The 23,338-nt window shown below is 39.2% G+C and overlaps 1 protein-coding gene across 2 annotated transcripts in view; it reads left to right on the top strand.

Moving 5' to 3' along the window:
• The window catches only part of fmr1 (fragile X messenger ribonucleoprotein 1), a 71,196-nt gene that overhangs the window by 28,566 nt on the left and 19,292 nt on the right, over positions 1-23,338 (top strand). For both annotated transcript variants that reach the window (XM_052022098.1, XM_052022099.1), the window contains exons 8-11: positions 3,404-3,574; positions 13,858-13,936; positions 14,025-14,134; positions 18,860-18,946. In XM_052022098.1, coding sequence (XP_051878058.1) covers positions 3,404-3,574; positions 13,858-13,936; positions 14,025-14,134; positions 18,860-18,946 — 447 coding nt within the window. The remainder of the gene's footprint in view (positions 1-3,403; positions 3,575-13,857; positions 13,937-14,024; positions 14,135-18,859; positions 18,947-23,338) is intronic.

The following is a 23,338-nucleotide window of genomic DNA, read 5'->3' as shown; positions in this document are numbered from 1 at the left end:
CATGGTTTAGTTCAAATGAGCAACAAGAGAAATTTGATGGATTCAGCACCAGAGGATTTATAGGTCTTGATACAAACCAAGCAGGTCGTTCTAGGGTAATTTTAGCTGACCATATAAAATGAGCAATGTCTGATTTCTTCGGGTCGGAGTGCAATAGGGAGCTCGTCCAGTGTGTCTTTATTTACATCATCACTGATGTTTTGATTATTGGTTTGTTGTGGTACAGCATGTTTTAATTCACAGGAATGGGCATTTTGTGTATTATCACAATAAAACTACTTTACCCAGAGAGTGGAATGTGGGACCTCTAGCATCTGAAATGGTTACAGCAAATGAAATAACATATCTGTTTGGAAAGTTAAATAAGCACAAGGGAAAAGGAAATAGAAAGTTATGGTTTAGTGGGTAGTGTACTGGCATCTTAAATCAGAGGTGGTTGGTTCAAGCCCAACTTCAGAGACGAGGAGGAAGAAAAACTGCAGTGGTGCCATCTTTTGGATGATTTCATAATTTCCTTCGTTTTATTCTATTTGCCTTATCATTGCCCACTCAAAGTATCTGTATCTATTTGTATGATATCCTCTTCTCAATGTACTTTCCTATCTATTTTTGTGTCATTGGTAAATTTAGCAACCATTCCTTCGGTGCCTTCATATAAATTGTAAAAAGTTTGGGACCTAGCAATGAGCCTTGTGGCATTACTACTCATTGTATCTTGCCAACCAGTTAAAGACCCATTTATGCCTACTCTGTGTTTCCTGTTAGCCAACCGTTCATGCCAGTATGTTACCTCCTACACCATGAGCTTTTATTTTCTGCAACAAGCTTTGATGCAGCATTTTATCAAATGCTTTCTGGAAATTTAAGTATAGGACATCCACTGGTTCCCCTTTAGCCAAAATACTTGAAAGAACTCCAAAAATATTGATAAGCATGATTTCCTTTTCATAAGGCAATGTTGATTTTGTAGTATGATTACCTTGAATTTTTATGTGCGTTAATACAAACTTTTCTAATAATAACTTATAACATTTTCCCTCTGAGCAGGTGTTAAGCTAACTAGCCTGTTGTTTCTTGCTTTCTATCTCCCTTTTTGAATGAAGGCATTAGATTTGCCACTTTTCAGTCTAATAGAATGTTTCCCAAATATAAGGAATTTTGCAAATTTAAAATCAATGCATCATATATCTCACTATTCACTTTTAATATCCTAGCATGAAGTCCATCAAGGCCTGGAAACTTGGCAGCCTGCAGTTCCAACAATTTGCTCACATTCCCTGCCCAGATATTTGTAATTTTCCTGAGTTCCTTTCCTCCTTTTCACCTCAATTTCTATTGTATGTTCTATAGTGAAGGTTGAAGGAAAATACCTGTTTAATTCCTCTGCCGTCTCCTTGTTTTCCATTAGTAATTCCCCAAACTCACTTTATTAACTCTCCTTCACATGCCTACAGTGGCATGCAAAAGTTTGGGCAGCCCTGGTCAAAATTTCTGTTATTGTGAATAGCTAAGCGAGTAAAAGATGACCTGATTTCCAAACGGCATAAAGTTAAAGATGACACATTTCTTTAATATTTTAAGCAAGATTACTTTTTTATTTCCATCTTTTACAGTTTCAAAATAACAAAAAAGAAAAAGGGCCCAAAGCAAAAGTTCCACTCTCTGGGTAAAGTAGTTTTATTGTGATAATACACAAAATGCCCATTCCTGTGAGTTAAAACATGCTGTACCACAACAAACCAATAATCAAAAAACATCGGTGATGATGTAAATAAGGACACACTGGACGAGCTCCCTATTGCACTCCGACCCAAAGAAATCAGACATTGCTCATTTTATATGGTCAGTACTCAGTAACACCCCCTTTAGCAAGTATCACAGCTTGTAAGTGCTTTCTGTAGCCAGCTAAGAGTCTTTCAATTCTTGTTTGGAGGATTTTCGCCCATTCTTCCTTGCAAAAGCCATCCTCTTTTCATCTTCAGCTTTTTACAGACGGTGTGATGTTTGCTTCCAGAATTTGCTGGTATTTAATTGAATTCATTCTTCCCTCTACCAGTGAAATGTTCCCCGTGCAACTGGCTGCAACACAAGCCCAAAGCATGATTGATCCACCCCCGTGTTTAACAGTTGGAGAAGTGTTCTTTTCATGAAATTCTGCACCCTTTTTTCTCCAAACATACCTTTGCTCATTACGGCCAAAAAGTTCTATTTTAACTTCATCACTCCAGAGGACTTGTTTCCAAATTGCATCAGGCTTGTTTAGATGTTCCTTTGCAAACTTCTGATGCCGAATTTTGTGGTGAGGACGCAGGAAAGGTTTTCTTCTGATGACTCTTCCATGAAGGTCATATTTGTGCGGGTGTCGCTGCATAGTAGAACAGTGCACCATCACTCCAGAGTCTGCTAAATCTTCCTGAAGGTCTTTTGCAGTCAAATGGGGGTTTTGATTTGCCTTTCTAGCAATCCCACGAGCAGTTCTCTCGGAAAGTTTTCTTGGTCTTCCAGACCTCAACTTGACCTTCACTGTTCCTGTTAACTGCCATTTCTTAATTACATTATGAACTGAGGAAACGGCTACCTGAAAATGCTTTGCTATCTTCTTATAGCCTTCTCTTGCTTTGTAGGCATCATTTATTTTAATTTTCAGAATGCTAGGCAGCTGCTTAGAGGAGCCCACGGCTGCTGATTGCTGGGACGAGGTTTGAGGAGTCAGGGTATTTATAAAGCTTTGAAATTTGCATCACCTGGCCTTTCCTAACGATGACTGTGAACAAGCCATAGCCCTAACAAGCTAATGGAGGTCTGAGACCTTGGTAAAAGTTATCTGAGAGCTCAAATCTCTTGGGGTGCCCAAACTTTTGCATGGTGCTCCTTTCCTTTTTTCACTCTAAAATTGTACAAAACAAAGATAATACCCTAATCTTACTTAAAATGTTGAAAAGAATGTTTCATCTTTAACTTTGACTTTTGGAGATCAGTTCATCTTCTACTGACTTCACTATTCACAGTAACAGAAATTTTGACCAGGGGTGCCCAAACTTTTGCATGCCACTGTATAAGAGCTTTCACTATCTGTTTTCATATTTTTGGCTGGCTTTATTCTTATATTTTCTTCTTTATTAATCATGTTTCCCGACCAACAAAATACTTCACTAAGAGAGTGTTGCTAATGGAATGTATACATTATCTGAAGTTAACTCATGGATGAAAAGGCTTATTTTGTCTTGCAATTTGTAGGGAGCAAATGTATTCAAAAGGCAAATTCTCTCTTCCACTGATGGCAGCTCACTTCAGTTAAAAAGTTGTGTTCCTTTGTAACTTGCCAAGAAGATCATCATAAGATAATATAGTTGTTGTCTCCATTGATACTATATCTGCTATGCTATGCTTTAATTTCTTTTAGAGTTCTCGGCAGCTGGCTTCACGCTTCCACGAACAGTTCATAGTACGAGAAGACCTCATGGGTCTCGCCATTGGTACGCACGGAGCCAACATTCAGCAGGCGAGGAAAGTGCCAGGTGTCACTGCTATTGAACTGGATGAAGAGACTTGCACTTTCCACATCTACGGTGAGGTGGGTTCTTTTAGAATACATTTTAGAATAAGCAAGTTCATTGTTAACAATGTGAATGTTTAATAGGTACAGCTGAGTTTCACCATGTTAGTTTCAGTTGAAGAATAATGCCAGTCATCATTGATACAAATATGTTATAGTTCCTTGTTTTTATGGACTTTCCTGGATCTATATTGTCCAGAGTTGAAAAGAATGAAGGGTGATAAAATTCTTAGAGGGTGTAATAACATAGAAGCTAAAAGTCAGATTTTTCTGGCTAAAGATTGTAGAGTTAGGGATTTTGGTTTCAGGAGAAGAGCTTGACCCTATTGGACAGAGATGAGGTTTTCAATGGAGACTGTGTACCTTTAGAATCCTGTACTGCATGGAAGGCTGTGGATGCTTAGTCACTGAGATTACTTAAAACTTATATGCATCTCTGGCTCTGCCAAGAAACTGTCTCATATATAAAGTTCGATATTTTTGGATGTTTCTCTCTCCATTTTACTGTTCTGATTGGCTTTGCTCATTTTCCATTCATTTGGCCAGTTGAGCAGATGGAGGGGGAAGTTGTGGAGGGGGAGGTGCTATGCAAAGGAAGTATAAATAATTATTTCTGTAATAATTGGTAAAGCGTTTAAAGTTCTTGTTGTAGTCCTAATTTTTATTCATGGATTGTGCTTATTGGCAAGGTTACCTTGACTTCCTGTGCCATATTTCTGTAAGAAGATATAGGCGGGTAGGCAGAGGGAGAGGTGTGGCCATGATGGTTAGTAGTGATATAAAATCAATAGAAAGGAAGGACATTGGGTCAGAAGAGGCGGAATCCTTATGGGTGGAGGTAAGAAATAGCAAGGGTAAAAGGACAATAGTAGCAGTTATATATAGGCCCCCAAATAGCAGTCAGGAAGTGGACGATAAGTTGCAGTTTGACATAGAAAAAGCGTGCCAGAGTGACAATGTGAAGATAAGTATGGGGTATTTTAACATGAAGGTGGACTGGGAAATCCAGCAAGGCAATAGAACTCAGGAGAGTGAGTTTGTGGAATGTCTACGGGATGGTTTTTTGGAGCAACTTGTTGATGAGCCCACCAGGGGATCGGCTGTTTTGGATTGGGTACTGTGTAATGAACCGGAGGTGATTAGGGAACTAAAGGTAAAGGAACCACTGGGAACTAGTGATCACAATATGATTGAGTTCAGTTTCAAGTTTGAGAAGGAGAAGCTGATAACTGGTGTATCGATATTTCAGTGGAACAAAGGAAATTACAATGGTATGAGAGAGGAGTTGGCCCAAATTGATTGGAAGAGTAAGCTAGCTGGAGGGACGGCAGGGGAGAAATGGAAGGAATTTCTACAAGAAATAAGGAAAATGCAGGATAGATATATTCCAAGAAAAAAGGTTTTGAATGGAAAAAAGGCACAAATGTGGATAATGAGAGAGGTGAAGGCTAAAATAAAAGCAAAAGGGAGGGCGTACAAAGAAGCAAAAATCAGTGGGAAAACAGAAGACTGGGAAACTTTTAAAAACCTGCAGAAAGAAACTAAGAAGGTCGTTAGGAAAGAAAAGATGAATTATGAAAGGAAGTTGGCGGATAACATTCGAAAGGATACTAAGAGTTTTTTTAAATATATAAGAAGTAGAAGACAGACACGAGTTGATATAGGACCAATCGATAACGGTGCAGGAGATATTATAATGGACGATAAAGAGATGGCAGAGGAACTGAATGAGTATTTTGCATCGGTCTTCACTGTGGAGGACATCAGCAATGTGCCGGTTAGTCAGGTGTCTCACGAAATGGAACTGAGTTCAGTTAAGATTACTAGAGAGAAGGTGCTAGGAAAACTAAATGGGCTAAAGACTGATAAGTCTCCCAGACCGGATGAAGTGCATCCCCGGGTTCTGAAAGAGGTGGCTTTAGAGATAGCGGAGACATTGGTGATAATTTTCCAGGAATCGATAGATTCCGGCATTGTTCCGGAGGACTGGAGGCTCGCAAATGTAGTTCTGCTGTATAAGAAAGGAGGGAGGCAGCATAAAGGAAATTACAGACCTATTAGTCTAATGTCAGTGGTGGGAAAGTTATTGAAATTGATCCTCAAGGATGGAGTTACAGAATACCTAGAGGTGCAAGGCAAGATAGGTCCTAGCCAACATGGTTTTGTGAAGGGAAGATCCTGCCTGACCAACCTATTGGAGATTTTTGAAGAAACAAATCACAGGTAGGGTGGATAAGGGAGAGGCGGTAGATGTTGTGTATTTAGACTTTCAAAAGGCCTTCGACAAGGTGCCTCATAAGAGACTGATTAATAAGATGAGAGGTCATGGTAGGATAACAGAATAGGTGGAGCATTGGCTGGTTGGCAGGAAGCAAAGAGTGGAAATAAAAGGATCTGGTTCTGGTTGGCTACCGGTTACTAGTGGTGTTCTGCAGGGGTCGGTGTTGGGGCCGCTTTTTTTTACCTTGTACATTAATGATTTGGATGATGGAGTAAATGGTTTTATGGCTAAGTTTGCGGATGATACCAAGATAGGTGGAGGAGTAGGGAATATTGAGGAGACAGGAAGTTTGCAGAGAGACCTAGACAGTTTAGGAGAATGGGCAAGGAAATGGCAGATGAGATTCAATGTTGAGAAATGTGCAGTTGTACACTTTGGAAACAGAAATAAATGGGCAGATTATTATCTAGAAGGAGAGAAAATTCAAAGTACGGAAGTACAAAAGGACTTTGGGGTACTTGTGCAGGATACCTTAAAGGTTAACCACCAGGTCAGATCGGTGGTAAAGAAAGCAAATGCTATGTTGGCATTCATTTCGAGAGGTATAGTGTATAAAAGTAAGGAAGAGTTGATGAGGCTCTATGGGGCACTAGTGAGGCGTCATTTGGAATACTGTGTGCAATTCTGGGCCCCATATCTTAGGAAAGATATGCTGACATTGGAGAGGGTTCGGGGAGATTTACGAGGATGATTCCCGGAATGAAAGGGCTTGCGTATGATGAATGTTTGTCAGCTCTTGGACTGTACTCACTGGAGTACAGAAGAATGAGAGGGGACCTCATAGAGACATTTAAAATGTTGAAAGGAATGGACAGAGTAGATATGGCTGTGCTGTTTCCCTTGGTGGGTGAGTCCAGGACTAGAGGGCACAATCTTAGAATTAGAGGGTACAGTTTCAAAACAGAGATGAGGAGAAATTTCTTTAGCCAGAGGGTGGTTAGTTTGTGGAATTCCTTGCCAGGTACAGCAGTTGAGGCCAGATCATTGGGGGTGTTTAAGGAAGAGCTAGATAGATATCTAAATAGTCGGGGTATCAAGGGATATGGGGATAAGGCCGAAAATTGGGATTAGAATAGTTTTTTCTTCTTCCTCCCCCTCCATTTCTCATTTTTTCCCTTTTCCTTAGAGCAGACTCGATGGGCCGAATGGCCTGCTTCTGCTCCCTTGTCTTGTGATCTTGTGGTGGCCCTTCAGTTTTAGTGATCCTTGTGATGGGGTTCACGTCGTGTTTGGGGGACTTACAGATGTTGAATTTGTGACGCACAGGAGAACAAAAAGTATCTCCAACTCTGCATGATTTGCAATTTATCAATGAGTATGGAATTTTGGACATGATTGCATTCTCACTTGTTACTGCATTTCTTCTTGGCAGAATTCCCCAGGATGGGAAAGGCTATTGAAATACCTTTAATATAGTAGTGTAAGGTTCCACTGTAGGATAATTAAGTTAAAGAGACTAGGGTTCTCTCGTCCAATAATGCAAAGCCCTGCAGTGAAGTGGTGGGGGGCAGTTGTCAGGCAGCATTTCAGTTCTTCTGACCTTTTGACTGAAAGTGATAGCAGAAGCAAGCAAATTAATTTGGTAGGATTTCTTTTCCTGCATTGCTGGAAATAATTTTCCAGCAATGCTTGTGGTTGTAAAACCAGAAGTTGTGTTTTGTCATTTGTAAATAAAAGCTGAACATGCTGGAAATAGATCAATCAACATTTCTGGCTTAAGGCGCAACCTGAGAGTTGTGGGCACGATTGGAAATGAGGAACCATAACAGTAGTTATTGCAGTTTTCTTTAGTTACAGCTCATTATTTCCCTAGCGAAACTTCCATTTACTGATTCTGTTTCTTCCCTGCACGTGTATTGTGTGAATATGGGCCAGCATCAGAATATTCTTTAAACTCTTTCATCATTAGCACATTGAGTAAAGTTGCCTTTGAATTTCCAGATGCCGTGTAATATGTACAAGACAAATTGTATTGACTGAATTTGTGGCATTGTTTTCACCTGAGCCAAAGACAGACTCCAGAGCCTTCAGCAGAACAAGTGGAGTTTCATCATTGGGTGAACCATTAAACAGTGATCTGGTCTTGCCTGTTTAGGTAGATGTTAAAGATTCCAAAGTACTATAAGAAAACAAGTCGGTGGTCTGATGTCTAACGAGCTAACATCCAGGCAATGCCCATAGCTGTTTGTTCTGTTTTTGTGGAGTCCAAAATGGTAGTAGCATTCTGGAGACACAAGAGACTGGAATCTGGAGTGAAAAACAAACTGCTGGAGGAGCTCAGCAGGTCAGGCAGCATCCGTAGAGGGAAATGGACAGTCGACGTTTCAGGTCTCGACTGTCCATTTCCCTCTACTGATGCTGCCTGACTTGCTGAGTTACTCCAGCAGTTTGTCTTTTGCTGGTAATAGTGTTTACTGTGCCTGTCACAGCATGTTTGCGAGATGGAATTTTGGACCATAATAAAGTTTGTCTTTTTGTGTACTCTGTACCATTTACATTTTCGCTTTAACAATGCAACTAGATTGCTTGGGGGATATTCTACTTAAGTTTAGTAGAAATGTTGGGATGTGAAAAGATAAACAGAAAAAGATGTGTTTTAATAACTACACAAGCAAGCATTAACCTCTCCTGTGTTTGTATTGGTGAAATCTTCAAAATCTTGTTCTTGAATGTTTTTGTCCCAACTTTTCAGAGAGCAGTTTTGTAATGGACCTTAATGCGGCCTTAGGGTGTGTTAAATGCACCATTTAAGGTCTTCTCCCTTGAGATAGTGTAACTGAATGTTTCTTGAAAACAGCTTTGAAATTCAATTCTGTGAATCCCAGTTGGATTAAGCTTGGTTTGTAATTCTGTTTATTCTTCTATTCAAACTATTGGGTTGTTTGTCAATAGATGTTGTCTATGTGGAAGACTATGATCCTAGCCATGTTGAATTTGCTTATATCTTAGGCAGTACTTCAATCTCAAGTATGATTTGAGGTGATTTAGTATACTGTCTGGAATCAGCAAACTCTATCACAGGTGGGCAGGCAGATCTTGATCAGGTGGGTGGGTAGTTTGGGTATTGTGCACTCCTTTTGCAGTTTGCACTTGGTTTTCATGTGCTCCTGCATGACAGATTCAAAGTGCTTGGAGTCTTCTCAGCTACTTCTCCCAGGTTGGTGTGGTCTAAGGCCAGTGGTTTTCCTCAGTCGGTGACATTTCTACAAGTAGGTTTTAACGATTCCCTTGGAGCATTTTTTTTCACCTTCCTGGAGATATCCTTTAATGTTGGAGCATGGGGTAGATTGCTCATTTTGGGAGTTTTGTGGCTAGTCCATTGGAGCTGGTGAAGCATGATCAGAACCTTGAGACTGGAGATGTTGGTCTGGGGGAGGATAGTGCAATTGATTCACTTGTCCTCCCAATGGATTTGGATGACTTTGGAGACAGCATTTAGCTCTTAATTTCTTTGAGGTTTTTGTGGAAGGTTGTTCTCATCTCCATACAGAGGACAGTGGTGAGTATTGCTGCTCAGTAGATCACTAGTTTGGTGGTGGTTTTTGGTCTTGCCTTCAACTGCTCTTAACTTTGGGCAACTGAAAGCTATGCTGATGCACTACAGGGGGGTATTAGTTTTTGGCATTAATATCTACCCTTGCTGAGAAGTAGCTATCAGAGTGATCCATGTTGTCCAGGGTCTCATCAAAGATGTTGATTGATTAGAGAGGGAAGCAGTGTTGTGTGCAGGGGGAAGTTATTGTAAAGCCCATTCTATTGTGTGCATTGGTGAAGGGATTGGGGATGGTTTTGAGCTCCATGTAAGAGTGTGCATGAAATCAAGCATCATCTACATACTGTGGCTCATTAACTGAGATTGGAGTGAATTTGGTTCTGGAGTAGAACATAGAACATAGAAAACCTACAGCACAATTCAGCCCTTCGGCCCACAAAGCTGTGCCAAACATGTCCCTACCTTAGAAATTACTAGGCTTACCCATAGCCCTCTATTTTTCTAAGCTCCATGTACCTATCCAAAAGTCTCTTAAAGACCCTATCATATCCGCCTCCACCACCGTTGCCGGCAGCCCATTCCACGCACTCACCACTCTCTGAGTAAAAAAAACTTACCCTGACATCTCCTCTGTACCTACTCCCCAGCACCTTAAACCTGTGTCCTCTTGTGGCAACCATTTCAGCCCTGGGAAAAAGCCTCTGACTATACACATGATCAATGCCTCTCATCATCTTATACACTTCTATCAGGTTCCCCCTTGTCCTCCGTTGCTCCAAGGAGAAAAGGCTGAGTTCACTCAACCTGTTTTCATAAGGCATGCTCCCCAATCCAGGCAGCATCCTTGTAAATCTCCTCTGCACCCTTTCTATGGCTTCCACATCCTTCCTGTAGTGAGGTGACCAGAACTGAGCACAGTACTCCAAGTGGGGTCTGACCAGGGTCCTATATAGCTGCAACATTACCTCTCGGCTCCTAAATTCAATTCCACGATTGATGAAGGACAATACACCATATGCCTTCTTAACCACACGGTCAACCTATGCAGCTGCTTTGAGTGTCCTATGGACTCGGACCCCAAGATCCCTCTGATCCTCCAAATTGCCAAGAGTCTTACCATTAATGCTATATTCTACCATCATATTTGATCTACCAAAATGAACCACTTAACATTTATCTGGGTTGAACTCCATCTGCCACTTCTCAGCCCAGTTTTGCATCCTATTAGATCCTAGTGGAAGTGACAAGAATTAAACATTTTCCTCCGGGCTCTGTAAATTTAGTTTTGCCCCAGCCACGCACTCATTGGAGATGAGCTGAAGTATTGAAACAAGAAAGATTGAGAAGAAGGTTAGTGCAATGACATAATCTTGCTTAATCCCAGTCTTCATTGGGATTGGGTCTGTGATCGAACCTGACCCATCTCCCAATGGGAGACAAGCTGATCCTCCTAGGCGATTGCATTGACAGTTAGAAAAGGGGGTGCAAAGCTGTGGAAAGACAAGGAAAGGAAAACTAATTCCAATAAAGTTCTCCTCCAACCAAATTTCTTAGAACACAGCCTTGTCATACCCAGCACCTTTGTTTTGTCAAGGCCTTGTGATAACACACTTGGTCCAACCATTGACAGCTGTTGGACTTTGAGCACTTGGGCATGACTTGTGCCGTAGCAGGCGACAGTGACTACTCAGCCAGCCGCTGTCCGATAGCTCTGTCCCCTCCATCAACCTGGCCCCAAAATGGTAGTGGTGGCAGAAATGCTGTGACTGGAGAATCAAAATCGAAGTATTTAAAAACTTCATGAAGAAAGCTGTACTCTGTCAACACCCAAAGTGATGGCTTCCAACCAACAGAAGCAGCATAATTAACACCTGTGAAGAAATACTCCTTCTCTACCACAAAACCCAAAGAGTGGCATGATGAGAACAAATAGGAGATCCAGGAGCTAATAAATCAAAAGTACAAGAGTTTTTTTGGAGTAAATGAAAAGACTCGTGAGTGAAAAAAGCAGATCTGCAATCATCTGAGGGCTGAGGTCCAACAGAGATCTCTTGACCCAAAGAAGATATGGTGGATGGATGGAGTGCAGGAGTAACTGACAACCGTGGCAGCTGGGATTCCTCACCACTATCAAGACTATTTGTGCCCCAAGCATCAAGGAATCATCTTCCTAAGAGATAAGAACAGAGGTGTGCCCATCAAGGGATAGTTGGCACCCACTGGGAGGGGTATATTTCTCAAATTTGGCACTTCCCAAAAATTAGTCACTATCTTCTGCCTACTTCACAGTGGGGTGGGATGCAAGTCAGGATCCATGAGAGACCATGATCTTGTTTTAAGTAGTTGATGAGCAGTGCCTTAAATAAAAATTAATGAACTGCAGATGCTGAAGATGTTGTAAACACTCGGCAGGTCAAGCAACATCTCTGGAACATCTCAAGCAACATCTCTGGAAATGTTAACGGAAACAGAGTTAACATTTCAGGTTGAGAACCCTTCGTCTGAACCCTTTCCGCAGATGTTGCCTGACCTACTGAGTGCTTCCAGCAGTTTTGTTTTTATTTCTGCCTTAAATGCTTGGGTTGTGAAAATGCTTTTCGTCAGGTTCTTAGCTAAGCTATTAACAGAGTTAATGTTTACCCATCTCTGCATGAATTGGCAGTGGATCATATATACTTTTATGTGGATACTGAAAGATCTCTATCCATTTACATTTTCAGTTTATAAATGTAGCCTTTTAGGGCCATTCACAGGGGCAGTAGTCTCCTCGGAAGGTAGCGGACAAACAGTTGAACTAATATATTTCATTTGGATAAACTCTAATAGATTTAAAGCCTTCTGACTATCTTTTCAGACTTGATTTTGTTAATCGAAGGAGTTTGTAATTAATATTTGCATGTTGTGTATTTGCACCCAATTCCACATTGATAATTCAACTAGGATGATTTTTAGCCTGACAATAGGTCACTTGATCTATTTTAAAGAGCTATTTTCACCTGCTGAGGTGGTTGATTTAGTATGATGCTATGTGGAAGAAGAAAGGCAGTGTAAGATATCCCCTATCTGAGAAAGAAAGCATTCTGCATGCAGTGAGACCATGCTGCCCTTGAGTCCTTGTGCACATTTGCACCTACATTGTCAAATTTAATATATCTTTCATATTTCTCATCTTGGTTGATGAGCTTTTAAACTGGGAAGCAAGGTCATTCATTGACGTAAGAACTGTCCTGAAAGCATTTTATTCATGGTGACCTTCTTCCTTTGTAAAAAGGAAGGATTTTCAGGTTAGTTGTGTCTGCATTAGTATTTTGAAGTTTCCAAAAGTGTGGTTGGGAAGTTTTATCATTCCCATAACTATCTACATGTCTCTCCTAATGAAGCTGTTGCTTCTGCTTGTCAGTGGAATTGAAGTCCATGGAAGTGAAAGTGTGGTGGTAGAATGACACTGGCTTAGGGTCAGGAAATACAGATCTGGTGAACAGTTATTTTAGGGTTTAGAAGAAGATATGCAGTCATCTTCCCCATGGAGCAAACCAAGACCACAATTATTCTTCTGCATAAGAATGACTTGAACCAGGGTCCACAGGGCACCATTTCAAAATGTTCAGATGGGGGGAAAAAGCTTGGAAGTATGGCAAGGGATGACAGAGTGTGTAGTGACAGAATTCACAAAAATATAAGCAGACTGGTTGGTTTGGGCAGATACAATTCAGATAAAATTTTGCACATGTGAAGAACAAAGAATTTAATGAGTACAATTCTAAAGTGGTGCAATAATAGGGAGACCTGTGTGTATATATGTGCTGATGTTTGGTGGCAGTGCTGATTGTGAAATGGATTTTTAAAAAAAACAGATGCAATTGTAGGCTCTATAAATAGACAGAGAATGCAATAGGAAGGTTATGTTGAATCTCTAAAAGATTGGTTTAACTTCAGCTGGAGTATTGCATGATTCTGGTAAACATGCTACAGGAAAAATCACAAGATTTACCAAAATAGTCCCTGGGCATGATGGACTTCAGTTACGTGGATTAACTGGAGAAGCTAAAACTGTTCTTGTAGTGGAGGAGGATGAAGGGTGATTTGATGAAAGTGTTCAGAATCAAGAGTTTGGATGAAGTTAATAGTGAGTGACTGTTTCTGTTGGCATAAAGGCTGAGAAAAATCATGGCTGCGGGGAGAATATTCATGTAGTGAGAGAGGATGGTGGGATGCAGATTCATCTGTTGCTTTCAAATGAGAATTGGATATTTGAGGATGGAAAAAAAATAACTCAGGGCCATGGGGAATGAGATTATTGGATTGCTCTTGCAGAGAGCAGGCGTGGACTTCACAGGATGCCTTTCATGGTGTAATCATTCGAAGATTCTTTCAGTAGAGAAGGGAGAATATTAACAAGTAAATCCAATACAAGTAGGATTGCAGTTTAACTTTATACAGAAATGGTAACATTAATATCATTAATTTAGTTGAAATTAATGTTTTCTCTAGGCGACATTCTTCCTTTAATATCAATCTGATTTATAGGACCAGGAAGCAGTCAAGCAAGCCAGGAATTATCTCGAATTTACGGAGGACTCTGTACAAGTACCGAGGAACCTAGTAGGTAAGCCTGTCATTTAAAACCAAAATCAGTCATTAAGTTTGTAAATCTGAATTTGGTAGCTCTCAATATCTATATAATTCTTGTCCAGGAAAAGTAATAGGCAAAAATGGAAAGCTCATACAAGAAATTGTAGACAAGTCTGGAGTTGTCCGAGTGAGAATTGAAGGAGACGGTGATAAGAAGATTCCACGGGAAGAGGTATGTTGTGCTATGTTCAATGCCTAGTAAAACTGCAGCTTCATTTTGAGAAAAATGTATCCAAAACATGTAAAATACCCTATTCCAAATACACCAACCTGTATCTGTGTCCTCCAGCAACAAGACAGCAGATATATTTCCCCATCTCCTTGCCCTCAAGGTCTGATGCAATTGAAGTCTATCCCCTTGCCAGTGCTTCAGAGCCAAGGATTTCACCAATGTTTCCCCTCAACCCCCAACATTGTCTCCTGTTAAATCCCATGCAGTAAACTAAGCCCCACATTTTCTAACACATAAGATCCCTCCTCCACTCCCAAGGGATTAGCAAGTTCAGCCACTTTTTGCCTACTATCTAATAAAGATTGTTAAAGCAGAAAACCATCATTTACTGTTTCCAACCTTGGTGCCATATTTGGCCCTGAGAGAAGCTTCACTCACCCCTGTATCATTACCAAGGCTGCATTTTCCATCTCTGCCTTGGTTCATCTGTGCTGAAAGTCTCATTTGCAGTCTTGTTCCCTCCTGACTTCACTCTTGCAATGCCTTTGTGGCTGAACTCTTCTATGCAGAGATTATCCAAAACTTTCTTCCAGTTCTGATAAATAGTCATACTGAAATGTTAGCTCTGTTTCTTTCTGCTCCGATGCTGTATTTTCAGCATGTTCTGATTTTTCAGATTGCCATTTTCTGAAGCATTTATCTCTTACATCATTCAAAACTCGACTGTATATGTGAAAAGACCTGAAGAAGCAGGAGTAGGAAAAATTATCCTTCAAACCTGCTCCACCATTGAGGTAGATCATCGCTGATCTAATCTTTGATCTTAGCTCTACTATACTACTGGTTCACCATAACCCTGGACTGCCCTACGGGTCAAAAATCTGTCCATCTCATCTTTGAATACATATATTCAACGATTCATCTTCCACAGCTTTCTGGAGTAGATAATTTCAAAGATTCACAACCCTCCTCTTAAATAGATAACTCCTTATTTTGAAACTCTGTCTCCAAGTTCTCTATTTCCCATGAGGGGAAGCATCCTTTCAGCATCTGTCCTGTCAAACCCTTCAGAACCTATGCTTCAGGAAGGTCTCCTCTCATCCTTCTAACCTCCAGTAAGTATAGACTCGCTCTTTCCTCAAGGCAGCCATGCTACCCTTGGTATCAACTTAGTGAATCTTTTTGAACTGCCTCTAATGGAAGTACATACCTCTTAAGGAAGAGATCAAAACTGTACATGGTTGTCCATGTATGGTCTCACCAACATCCTGTAGTTATATCAAGGCTTCCCGCTTTTGCGCTACATCTTCCTTGCAATAATGGTCAAACTCATCAAATTTACCCATCATCCTTGTGCTTGCTGATCTGCATTGAGTCCTAGTTAAACACCTTTATTTTTTTTAATGTTCTCGTTGTTTACAACCTCTTTCATGGCCCCACCTTTTCCTGTTTTATAATCTCCCCAATCCTATAACCCTTTTTTTTTAATTCACTTTTCAGGATTTGGGCATCTTTTATTGCCCAACCCTAATTAATTGCCCAATATAGGAATTGTCACATCTTCAACTTTGGCCTCTTGATTAAAACTACTGAGGCAATAAGCTTTGAAATTCCACCCCAACCCCCAGCCTTTGTACCTATCATTGCTTAAAGTGCTTCTCTCTAACCAAGAGTCTGTACACATGCCCTCATATTTGTTTGTAGCTCTTATGTCAGATATTGTTTGATAATGCGTTTGTGTGAAGCAACTTGGAACGTTTTATTCTATTAAAGGATTTTGCGAGTTCATGATTTTAGCTGTGAACACATAATTCATGAAAACTAACCCCTCACCCAGCCCTACCACCACCACAGTGGGATGTTCAAATCGTTCCCTGTGTTTATGAGCCAGAATGATGAAGTAGTCTTTGTTTCTGCCTTATGGATATTAGAAATTTGAACGAGTGTCAACAATTGCTTTTTCCAAACTCAGCAAAATACAGGGTGAACAGTGACTTCAGAAATCAACTTCTTTAATTGAACTAAAATTTTCTGACTCTCTGGGGTTAACATCCTTCATTTTCCATAACACACAACTGCAATAGTTGTGCAAGGAGCAGTTTTTGTTCACTTGCAGAATCCACATTTCAAAACTTATGTAAAATATTGCTTAACTTTTTTTTCTTCAGTTTTAAATTAATTTTGCAAAACAACTGAGCAGAAACTGATAGGAGAAGCTAAAGAAACAATGCCGTCAGCTCAGCTATTGATTGGCAGTGATACAGTCTGGAAAACTGAATACGATGCACAGACTAAAACTAAGCAACATTCTTGTTGGCAAAGTGCTGTTTTTTTTAAAGGCTAATACCTTTAAATATCTATCCTAGCTAACATTATTAATGAAGACAGAGGACATTTAGTGAATTCATGATCATTGTGAAATAAGTTTGCAAAATAATTTTGGACACTAAAAATTTCAGTTACTTGGGTGGGAAATTAAATATTTGTGGGAAGAACTCTGCTGATTGTGGGGAAAAGGTAGCATCGTGTCATTTGTTTATAATTATAAATGGTTACCATTAGAAGTGTAGCCATGGGCAAATTTAATAATTCTAACAAGGAGCTGCTGACAGGAAACAAGTCTTTGTAGACAGGAATCATATATAGAAGTACGATTTTTAAAGTGCTATACGAGTGCACACCTTGTGCTGCACTTTTTGTGTGTAAGATACGAAATTATTTAAAGTAATTATCAATTGCAATTTGCAAGTTTCCGAAGTAATAATAAACCCTGGAAGCATATAATCTATTTGCACCAATGATCAAACTAACTAACAATTAACTTCGAAGACTGAACAATATCCATTTATGTGCGTGTGCACGCATGTGCAACTTACGTCAGAAAAACCTGAGGCAGGAACCTGCAAATACGCAAGTAACAAATGAGAATGAAAGTTTTACTTTACGAATCTACTGAGTCTTTAAAATAGATTACAAAACCCGTCAGATTGTTCTTTTCAGGTGTCATTTTCTATAAAGAGTTTCCAGAAAAGTAAGGTTTCTAAACTTAAAACTCACAAGGAAATGATCAAACTGAGATATAAGCTGCCTTTTGTGATTGGAATCAATGTTTCCTTTCATTGGTTGTCCCTCTAAGAAACTTCCCATAGCTATCACTGTCAGATATGTGAAGCTTTCTATCATATTTAGCTCCCAAGAAAGCACTGTAAATCTGTGCAGACAATCTGTATGTTGTAATTCCTAGAGTGTCATAGCCCTGCCTGTCGTAGTCAAATAAAAGCCAACATATTTTGTAATTGGCAATGAGCAGTACACCAGGACTTTTGACAGCAGAGCAAGCCATTCACTGAGGTACCAATACCTGTTTCTCAAGCTCTTTCCAAGAGTCGATACTTAAAATGTGAGTTGGAATTTTATGATTTCGTTCCCAATCATCAAAGCTACTGAGGAAGACAAAAGTTCCAGTAATTCAGATGAAATATGAAGCCATGGTATGCCTGCTTGTTGAGTTAAATGCAAAAAAGAGTTCAGGTTTATTGTTGTCGTTGGCATACATACACAGGGTATAAATGCCATGAAAATTAGCTTTTTGTAGCAGCAGCACAGTGTATTACAAGACAAGGACAAGCATAAGTTAACAAACTTAAATTAACATAAATTATACACAGCTTACACTTGCAAACTAAACGACAAAATAAACGATGATACAGTGCAAGGAACAATGATACTAGGGAGTTCTAGAATCCTTGTCTTTTTTAGTTAATGTGACCAAAAAACAGATTAATATCATTAATTATTTGATCGTGACACCTTGCAGGATGCAAAATGTCTCCCATATCTACTCGTAAAACAATTAATTGTACTTTGAAAATAATTCATTGTAGATCAAGATGTCCTGAAGGCAGAATATGAAAATGTATGAACAAAAGTTGACTATATTATTTGAAGGCAGTTGCTACACAGTGGAATTAAGTCCTTTTGTGATTATGGCAAGTAATTGGGTAAAACGTTCATAAACATTTCTGATATTTAAATCATAACCTGTGCGAAAATGCTAGGCAAAAAAAGCTTCATTGCCCTTTTGCTTGACCACCTTTGCTGGAAGTAAATTGGTTAACCGTGACCTTGCATACATGACTTTATCCACTTCAGAGGCTCTCTTGAGGTGAGTTTACAGTTTTTCATTGACTGAGAAGGATGAAAATGTTTCAACGTTAACAATAGATCTTAGCTCTACAGATCAGTCTTGACTTTTAAAAACAAAATTCTTCCAAAATATAAATCTATTCTTGAAATAACATGGAGTGTTCAAGGACTACTTAAGCAAAGTAATCCGCAGCTACAGACTTCATGAGGATACAGGTTGATGAATGTTTGGTGGAATAGGATGAAATTATGTGGAAGCAATCAATTGGAAGTCGAAGACTCTGACTAAATCTCCAGGAATTTCATGAAATAAAGGAGTTATCTTTGTCGCTCACCAGATTCACCACCGTGTTTAGACATTACCCGTATATAAAAACCCTGCTCTTTACGGATTCATGGCTTCTTGAATAGAATTTATATTTGAACTCGCAAAGCATAAATCAGGTATTAATAGGATATCATACAATTTGGTAGCATATTGAAATGTTCTAGATTGAATTGTACCAATGAAAAGGTTTTAATTTTGAGAGGTTATTTATATTAGGGGCATAAATATTTTAATTCAATGATCACTTACAGGGCATGGTTCCTTTTGTGTTTGTCGGAACAAAGGAAAGCATAAGCAATGCCCGTGTTCTATTAGACTACCATCTAAACTACTTAAAGGTAAGAGCTGAACTCTCTCTTGACATGGCTGTGATGCTAGTTATTTTAATTTCCTTGTAGCTACTTTGTGTCCAATGGCCTTTCTTTTTCTTGTTTTGATACTTAATGGAGAATGAACTTTCTTGATCGTGATGTCCTGAAATGTGAACAGCTCCTTTCTCTGTCGAGCTGCATTTCATTCCAGTACTTTGCGTTTGCTAGAGGACATTTGTTTCATTTCCATTCTTGATCTGATATTCATGTGTCAGACTTGAATTTGTTTTTTTTATTCATCTTGCAGCCTGTGGGTATCGCTGGCAGAGCCAGCATTGACTCCCCATACCTAATTGCCCTTGAGAGGATGGTGGTGAACCTCCATCTTGAACTGCTTCAGTCCTTCAGATGAAGGTACTGCCACAGTGCAGGTGGGGAAGAAGTTCCAAGACGTAGATTCAGCAGCGATGAAGGAATGGAAATAGCGTTCCAAGGGTGTGACTTGGAGGGAACATGCAGCTGGTGTTTCCCCAGAGGCCTGCTGTTCTTGTTTTATCTGAAGTATAGGTTCACTGGCTTTAGAGGTACTGTTGCAGTGACTGCATCATGTTTTGTTGATGTTAAGCATTGCAACCACTGTGTATGGACAGAATGAATGATTATGTTAATGGCTGAGGGTACCAGTCATGTGGGCTGCTTTGTTCGAGATAGTGTTCGGCACCTTGAGTGTTGGAGCTGCACTCATCCAGACAGTTGGCAAATATTTGATCACACATGTGCCTTGTAGATAGTCAAAAGTATTTATCAGAAGGTGAGTCATTTGCTGCTGCTTACTCAGCCTCTGACCTCCTCTTGTAGCCACAATATTGATGGTGATTTTTGATAGTAGCAGGTTGAGCAGTAGCAATAGCATTAAATATCAAGAATAAGTGGTTAGACTTGTGTTGGAGATGGTCATTGACCAGCACTTTTGTGATGCAAATATTATTTTCCTCTTAACAACCCGTGCCTGAATATTGTCTAGGTCTCGTTTCATGCGAGCACGTGCAAATGGGATTCAACATTATGCAGTCACCAGTGAACAGCCCCACTTTGCACCTTATTATGAAAGGAAAGTCATTGATGAAGCAGCTGAAGATGCTGGAGCCTAGGACACTGTCCTGAGGAACTTCTTTAATGATGTGGATTTACATTGTAGGGAGATCCAGTGAATAAGGCATTGTGACATTGAGCATTGTAGCAATATCTGATTTTAAAAAATAGTTGTGACATATCCTTGGATTTTAACAATCCTCGAGGTGGCTGTAGAGGAGCATCACGTGATGCTGCACCTAAAAGCTGAGTGTAAACTATACGAGTCTTGTTCGAGATTGTTGTGATTCCATGCTGTTCCTGCTGTCTGCCCCTTCGAGCCCTGGTATAACCTTCCATTGGCTATTGCACCATCTACAAATTGATGATACATTTTCTTCACAAACACTTGGCTATTTTTAGTCCTATGATGAAGCTAAATTCAGGCACCATTAAGGTGCGCTTTGGAGCCTGTGCACACAATATTGGATCATTTTTGGTTTTGCCTATCTTGGATAGTTTTTGACATTGAAAGCTACTATGTATGGGTCTGTTTGAATGACCTAAGAAAGGATATATGTCTGATAGAAGGAGTGCAACAAAAGTTTACTGTTGATTCCTGAGATGGATAATATGTCCTGTGAGGAGACTTTAAGGAAAATGGACCATGCTGACTTGAGTTTAGAAAAATAAGAGATGATCTCATTGAAACATACAAATACTTATGGCATTTGGCAGGGTGAATGCAGGGATGTTTTTTCCTTGGCTGGGGTGTGTAAAACCTGGTGTCACTTTCTCAATGAAATGGGTCGGCCATTCCAGACTGTGATGAGAAAAATTTCACCAAGAGGGGAGTGAATCTTTCAAATTTTATATCCAAGAGGCTGTTGTGACTCAGTTGCTGAGTATTTTTAAGGCAGATACCAGTATGTTTTTGAACATGAGGAGAATGAAAGGGATATGTTGTTACTGCAGGAAAGTGAACAAGGTTAAATATCAGGCAAGGTCTTGTTGAATGGTAGATCAGATGGATGGGGCTGAGTGGTTTTATTTCTATTGTTGTTATTACCCATCTTGAAAAGATTTACTGCTGTTCCCTGTTGAGGTACCTCTTCAACATTTGTTTCCCCTACTGCCTATCTCCATTTCCAAGACCCTGTCTCTTCTGACAGTATTTCCTCGATCATCTAAGTTCTCCTCTCCCACTTCTTCTGTTACCATCTCCGTCACCTTTCCTCAGTTCCTCCTTATTCAATTTGCATCTGCATTCGTCCATTCCTTTCTTCCATTTACTTGTTGGCCTCACTCTGTCCTTTTCAATTTTCTTCAACCTTCTCCCTCTTGATTTCCATCTCTCACAATTTTCTCCCACATTTCATTTGTACCTCCAGCTTCCAAACCTCCCAACTATTTACATGAATTGTTAATTTCACATCCTTTCACAGATGTAAATGTACATTTATTTATTTTCCTGAGGTAGCATTGTACCTGTTCTGAATGTACGTTGATGGCATTTTGTTTTCTGGATGTTTAGTGATGACCCTGCCATGTTCGTACAAATCCATGGTTTTCAAATTTGTCTCATTTAGTGAACTACTTGAGGACCACAGCACCTCTTTAGGGAAAAAGTCAAATCCCAATTATTTTCCTTTTCTCTCTAATTTACACAGTAGGTTTTTGTCTTCCCTCGATGGAAGTTGATGTCTGAAGGATTCAGCCAGAGTACAGACCAGCAGTGGACTGACAGCTTAATAGATTTATCCACCATAACCTTTAGATTTTCTAGCTGATCACAGTATTGTATGTCTGTTCTGTTTAATGTACATCTTTTCTTTCTTTCTTTTTCAATCTTTTTATTAGTTTTCAAATTAATACAGATTGATATATAGCATCAATATTTATACATGTAATACAAAGAGATCAGGATAACAATCATAGCATATATAATCATAAAGAACAATAAAATATAAAAAGAATCTGTAGATCCAACGATCTCTTAGTAAATTAATATAATATAAAAGAAAGGAAAGAAAAATATTTATTATATAAATTAAAAAAAACCCAATTCAATAAAAAAAATTATAAACAATATAAACTAAACAAAAAAAAACTTTTAAAAAAAAACAAACAAAAAAAAAAGAGAAAAAAAAACTGGGCTAAACTTTCTCAGTAGAAACAGGGCAATGTTATGTCGTCAAATCCGTTCCTTCAAGTTGGAAAGTTATTGAAGGGGGATCTACATCATGTGAAAATATTGAATAAATGGACTCCAAATATCTTCAAATTTAAGCGAAGGATCAATAGTACCACTCCTAATTTTTTCCAAGTTTAAACATGATATAGTTTGAGAAAACCATTGAAAAGTAGTAGGAGGTATTGGATTCTTCCATTTAAGCAAAATGGATCGTTTGGCCATTAATACATCTTTTGATTCCTTTTATCCATAACTGTGATCCTAATTCCTCCTAAATCAACTGCACAAACTGGAAGCAGAGCAAGTTTAGTGTTACTCACGTATCAAACCTGGATTCAGTATTAAAGATCTAAGACTTACTTCCCCTTCTCCAGGTTAATTCATTTGCTACGTAGGGTACAGAAATTGTGCCCTATGTAACAAATGAATTAACCTGAAGAAATAGACCATTAAGCCCAACAAATCTATGCTAGCATTTATGCCTCCATCCATATTTCCTTATTTGAAACTTAAGCTTAAAGTTTGATGGCTGTTCCTATTTTCTGTCTTTATACCAAACCTCTTTCCTGTGATTTAACTTTACCATCTGTTGTATTATTCCTTAACTTGGTCACTGAGTTCATGCCTGCTGTGCCATTCAACAAGATCATTACTGATCTTGGCATCATGTTACTGCCCTATCCCCATTGATTCCTCTAATATCCAGAAGTCTCTCAATCTCAGTTTTGAATGAGGTCAATGACTAACCTCCACAACCCTCTGGAATAGAAAATTCCATATATTCACCATCCTCTGAGTGAAGATGTTTTCATTTTGCTGTATTATATGCTCAAAAAAAAATTGGTCGATTTTAGTATTGCTTCTGCTTTGCAAGTAGAAGCTAACCAATGTTGTTTTTGAACTGTTCGTCCACTAGATCCCTTAAAATTATTTGAAAGGTGTAATCAACAATCCATCTTAAAATTACTGATTTGTCCTTTGACTAGCAATGGTCTGACAGAAATTTTCCAGCTCTCTCAAATGTTGTTGCAGTCCAGCTGCTAAAAGCATCTAAGCTCTTCCTAAATGCAGTATATCCCTATGTAATAAAAAACACCCAAATAATTTATTTTAATTGCAAAAGTGATCAGCCATTTTATTTTAAAATATATATT

The sequence above is a fragment of the Pristis pectinata genome, chromosome 8 (assembly GCF_009764475.1).
Source record: "Pristis pectinata isolate sPriPec2 chromosome 8, sPriPec2.1.pri, whole genome shotgun sequence".
NCBI lineage: Eukaryota > Metazoa > Chordata > Chondrichthyes > Rhinopristiformes > Pristidae > Pristis > Pristis pectinata.
Note: the sequence above shows the minus strand (reverse complement) of the source record. Positions and strands in the feature narration are given on the sequence as shown.